Below are 5,110 nucleotides of genomic sequence, written 5' to 3'. Positions count from 1 at the left end.
CAAATTTCATTCAATAAATCAATTAAATCCCAGAAATTTCAGGGAAATTCCTTCTGATTGGCATCGTCAGGAATTATTGTGTGAAATTGGCAAAAACTGAAGTTATGTTGCAGTGAGACCAGAATAAAAGATATTTCCTGAGACGCCATTCTCAAAGACAAAAGCTTGTAATATTATAATAGAAGTGGATTAGCTTGGATTAACGGAGTATTGGTTGTATTCTTTTTGTTTTTCTTTTTACTTGTTTCAGTCATTAGACTATGGCCATGCTGGGGCACCACCTTGAAGAACTCTAGTCAAATGTATTAACTCCAGAGCTTATTTTTTTAAGCCTGGGACTTATTCTATTGGTCTTTTATGCCAAACCACTAAGAACAGGGACATAAACACACCAACACCGATTTTCAAATGGTGGTGGGAAACAGATAGACACACACACACACACACACACAATGGGCTTCTTTCAGTTTCTGTCTACGAAATCGACTCACTTGGCTTTGGTCGGCCCAAGACACTTGCCCAAGGTGCCATACAGTGGGACTGAATCCAGAACCATGTGGTTGGGAAGCAAGCTTCTTACCACACAGCCATCCCTGCACCTCTACGGAAGCATTTCTCACAAAAGAACTGCATCAAAAGTTTTTAATTCACAACAAACAACTTTGATAATTCGAAGAACATCTTCAAAGAGGTACATTTTATATAGTTTGGTCAATGATGATGATGATGTGAGATAATTTAGAGGCAAGATGCTTCAGTGGTAAGCTATTAGACTGTCTACTCAATGATTGCAAGTTCAAATCTCCTGCATGCATTAAGTTTTTTGTTATTTTAAACCCCACACCTTAGCCAACCCTGGTCTAACCAGAACTGTGGTCAAGGGGGGATCCAACCATAGCCAGTTTTTATATCTAGACATTGTCCAATGTGTCTTTCTCTTTTTCTTTAAGATGTTACAATCTAATTTGAAGTAGATTTGGTTACTATTTCTGGTGGATTAAGCAATAACACTGAGGCTCCTTTCGTGGTTCAACTATGGTTCATGGTACTTTTGGCAGCATACCTTTTCCTACATCATCTGAGTCTTTCTGACTTTTGACAGATTCAGCTACCACCTGATCACATGACAATAACTACCACCTCATTGCCTCAGTGGTAACTCTGAGAATATTAATCTGTAATAGACTGTCGTCCTATCCCGTGTGGTATTTATCCAACATCCACTTTTTGCTGAATCACCTGAGATGTTTGAAGACTTTTCTTTTAAAATCAAGGTTTGGGTTATCAATTTGATCAGTGAGTAATTTAGTGTACAAGTTGATGTTTACAAGAACTTATCTGCTTCATCCTCATCATTTAACATCTGCTTTCCTTGCTGGCATGGGTTAGATGGTTTGACAGAAGCTGGCCAGCCAGAAGGCTGCACCAAGCTCTACTGTCTGTTTTGGCGGGGTTTCTATGGTTGGATGCCCTTCCTAATGCCAACCACTTTACATAATGTATCGGGTGTTTTTTATGCAGCACCAGCACAGGCGCTTTTTATGACAGGGTCACTAAGTAACTTGTAAGACAAAAACCCCTCAACTGGAAGTGGGGAGTAGTATTGAGGGTTTGTGATTTTGTGCCAGGTATAGAGGAGACAGGTATAAATATCTTGCTGTAGAGTAGATACATGGATATCCCAGTTGGAAAGGGGTTTATGGGACAAAAGTTCAACCTTTGATGATGTTAGTGATGAAATGATGTCTATAATCTCAAGAAATTGGTCAGAATCTGTTGAGTGATACAGAGAAAAATTTAGAGAATATAAATATGTATTTTGTAAAGGAGTTGAGAAATAAAAATATTTAGGGGAGAGAAAGATAAATATGCTGTTGGCCCCTGACTGTCTCACCTTACACATTCTACTCTTCACAACAAACTGACTTGTTGGCATATTATGAACTCTCCCGGTTCTCATTGCAGAATCTGTTAAAAAGCTTCAGAAATGTTTCACAATCTGGAAGCATGATTTAGAATTGGCCAAAAACCAACAGTTGTAATTAATTCTTTCTACTTAAAGGCACCAGGCCTGAAATTTGGTGGAAGGGGTCAAGTCAATTACATTGACTCCAGTGCACAACTGCTGGTACTTATTTCATTGACCCCTGAAAAGATGAAAGGCAAAATTGACCTTGTTGGAATTTGAACTCAAAACATAAAAATGGACGAAATGCTGCTGAGCATTTTTCCCAGTGGGTTAACGATATGATTCTGCCAGCTCACCACCTCCCAGAGTTCCAATTAATAAGAGAAACAAATGTTAAATTTCAGTGCTACATGGGAAATTGTCTTGGTTAATGTGCAGAAAGGGAGTCGATAAGAATTGGAAGTAAGTTTATAGTGTCACAAAAGATGAAGTGGAATAGACAACCCTTCAGGTATGATTGGTATGCAAGACAAGTTAGAAGGTAGAAGCATCTCTGAAATGAAGTCCATGGAATGCACACTTAACTCACAAAAGTTACTAATTATTTTGGGGGTAGTTATTATCTCTGTTGGAAACAAAGGGCCGATGGGGTAGCACTTTGTGGCTAATCACTCTGTGTGAGAAAAGACAATGTCCCACAACACCCTTCTGTGTTAAAAAAAAACAGAACAATACATTGGATAATGTAGCTGAAGTAATACAAAAAGATGAGATGGCCACATCTGGAACATGTCTAATAGACCTGGCTAACAGACCACAGAGTTGGACTGTCCTAATCGAATGGGTGGGTCAGCTTTCTTTGTTTCCATTGATTTGTGAATACGCTGTAGTATGGCATCACTATGCACAGCAAACATAGTTTATTAGACACTGAAATTATTATTACATGAACAAGGCTACGAAACAGCTGTAATCCTAAGGATGCCAAGTGGTTAAACAAATGTATTCGCTTCTCATACCTTCTGACACACACACACAGTGAAAGAAGGAGACATATTTATATCATGAACACATGTGTGTAATCCTGATAGCAAAAGGAAATTGTTTTCTCGCCTGTAACCGTAGACAATTGTTACATCCTGCCTGAGCCCCACTTCTGCTGTTCCCACCACCAATAACTGAATAATTGATGTTATCTCTGTCTTCAACAGGTCACTAATGGTGGTCCCTGCCACTAATATGTACAATGGTTTATCTGAAGGAGACTATGACAATCTCTGGGTTGGAGAACAAGATGACATTTACAACAAAGTAAGTTGACAACCTCCTCATTTATCTTTTATTTGTTTTCGTCTTAGACTGTGGCCATGCTGGGGCACCGCCTTGAATTTTTAGTTGAATGAATTGACCCCTGTACTTATATCTTTGTAAGCCTAATACTTAGTCTATCGGTCCTTTATGCTGAACTGCTAAGTTATGGGGGATGTAAACACATCAACACCAGTCATCAAGCGGCGGTGGTGAGGGACAAAATCACACACACACACACACACACACACACACACACACACACACACACACACACACACACACACACACACACACACACACACACACACGCACACATGATGGGCTTGTCTCAGTTTCTGTCCAGCAAACCCAAGGCTAAAGTAGAAGACCCAAGGCACCATGCAGTGGGACTGAACTCAGAACATTGTGGTTGCGAAGGAAGCTTCTTACCACTCAGCCATGCTTGTGCCTATGTATTTATTTTACCGTTTCTCATATTAGTAAGAACTCAATACTTTTCTGTTGCTGTTGTTGTTGTGTTTGTGTTACAGCAATTTGTCCTTATCACTGAGTAATACTTGACTGTGGAGTAGGAATGGAACTTGTTAGCAGCCAGTCAGACTGAGACTAACAAAGATATCTTAGGGCGGCAAGCCGGCAGAATCGTTAGCACGCCGGGCGAAACGCTTAACAGTATTTCGTCTGTCTTTACGTTCTGAGTTCAAATTCCACCGAGGTCGTCTTTGCCTTTCATCCTTTCAGGGTCGTTTAAATAAGTACCAGTTATGCACTGGGGTCAATGTGCTTGACTTAATCCCTTTGTCTGTCCTTGTTTGTCCCCTCTATGTTTAGCCCCCAGTGGGCAATAAAGAAATAGATAAGATATTTTTGTACAAGAGATACTCAAGTGAAAGGTCACATGACTAACACTGAGTGGTCACATGACTAACACTGAGTGGTCACATGACTTGTCAATTGTTCCACAGAACACTATCACCTCTCCTTTCTGTTATCATAGTGTGTGTGTGTGCCTCACTCACCAAAAAAAATCAATGGCTCCAATTTTGATGCCAACATTGTGGCATCCCTGAGAAAGAAGTTAGATTCTTGTGTGGCTATGTCCACCTTTCACACAACTGGCACCGCTTGCTTTGTTAACTTTCAGTATTGAGTTCAGCTTTTCATTAAGGTACTACTAAAAGTGGATCGTGATTATACTGATATCTGATTTAAGGGTCAGTAGTGTTGATAACCCACTGATGGATGCCTTTGACCATGGACAGTTAAGTAATGAGCTTAATTGTCTGACAATAGACAATTAAGTTAATTAGGAAGGTTGTTGATGGTGATTTAGATTGGTTAACAAATGACAAGGTTAGGAAGAAAGGTTTAAATTTTAATACCAACTCTCACTCTCTCTCTCTCTCTCTCTCTATCTCTATCTCCTTCCCTCCCTCAGACTATATTTGCTCTCTTCTGCCTCCATGCTTATTACTAACCACCACTACCTCTTCTATATTGTGTATATACAAACAACCAGATACACCAAAACACAGTGATGACTTCAAACTCAGAGTATATGAATTTTACTCTTTCTCTCTCTCTCTCTCTCTCTCTCTCTCTCTGTTGAATGTATTACTATTATTTTTTGTTCCAGTTGCCTCACAGAGAATTGCTTCCTTAATTAACAAACTTATACCCATCATGACTCCCCGTCTAATAAGGGTACACCCCAGGCACTACATTGACCTAAGCTGAGGCTTCATTTGCAACCATTTTTGTATCTAGACAAACGTCCAACAATAATTGTGGGTTATCTAATTAGGATTTGTTTGTTTAAAAAGCTTTCTGAATGTTTCTTTCTTCAGCTGTTAAAAAATAAAAAGAGTGAAGAGAACCAAAACATCCCTC

General features: G+C 39.5%; 1 protein-coding gene across 1 annotated transcript in view; it reads left to right on the top strand.

Moving 5' to 3' along the window:
* LOC106869956 (protein UBASH3A homolog) overlaps positions 1–5,110 on the top strand; it is a 107,399-nt gene that overhangs the window by 86,928 nt on the left and 15,361 nt on the right. The window contains exons 8-9 of the mRNA XM_052974152.1: positions 3,121–3,220; positions 5,068–5,110. Coding sequence (XP_052830112.1) covers positions 3,121–3,220; positions 5,068–5,110 — 143 coding nt within the window. The remainder of the gene's footprint in view (positions 1–3,120; positions 3,221–5,067) is intronic.

This window comes from Octopus bimaculoides, chromosome 1 (genome assembly GCF_001194135.2).
Source record: "Octopus bimaculoides isolate UCB-OBI-ISO-001 chromosome 1, ASM119413v2, whole genome shotgun sequence".
Taxonomy (NCBI): domain Eukaryota; kingdom Metazoa; phylum Mollusca; class Cephalopoda; order Octopoda; family Octopodidae; genus Octopus; species Octopus bimaculoides.
This window is presented reverse-complemented; position numbering and strand designations above follow the sequence as displayed.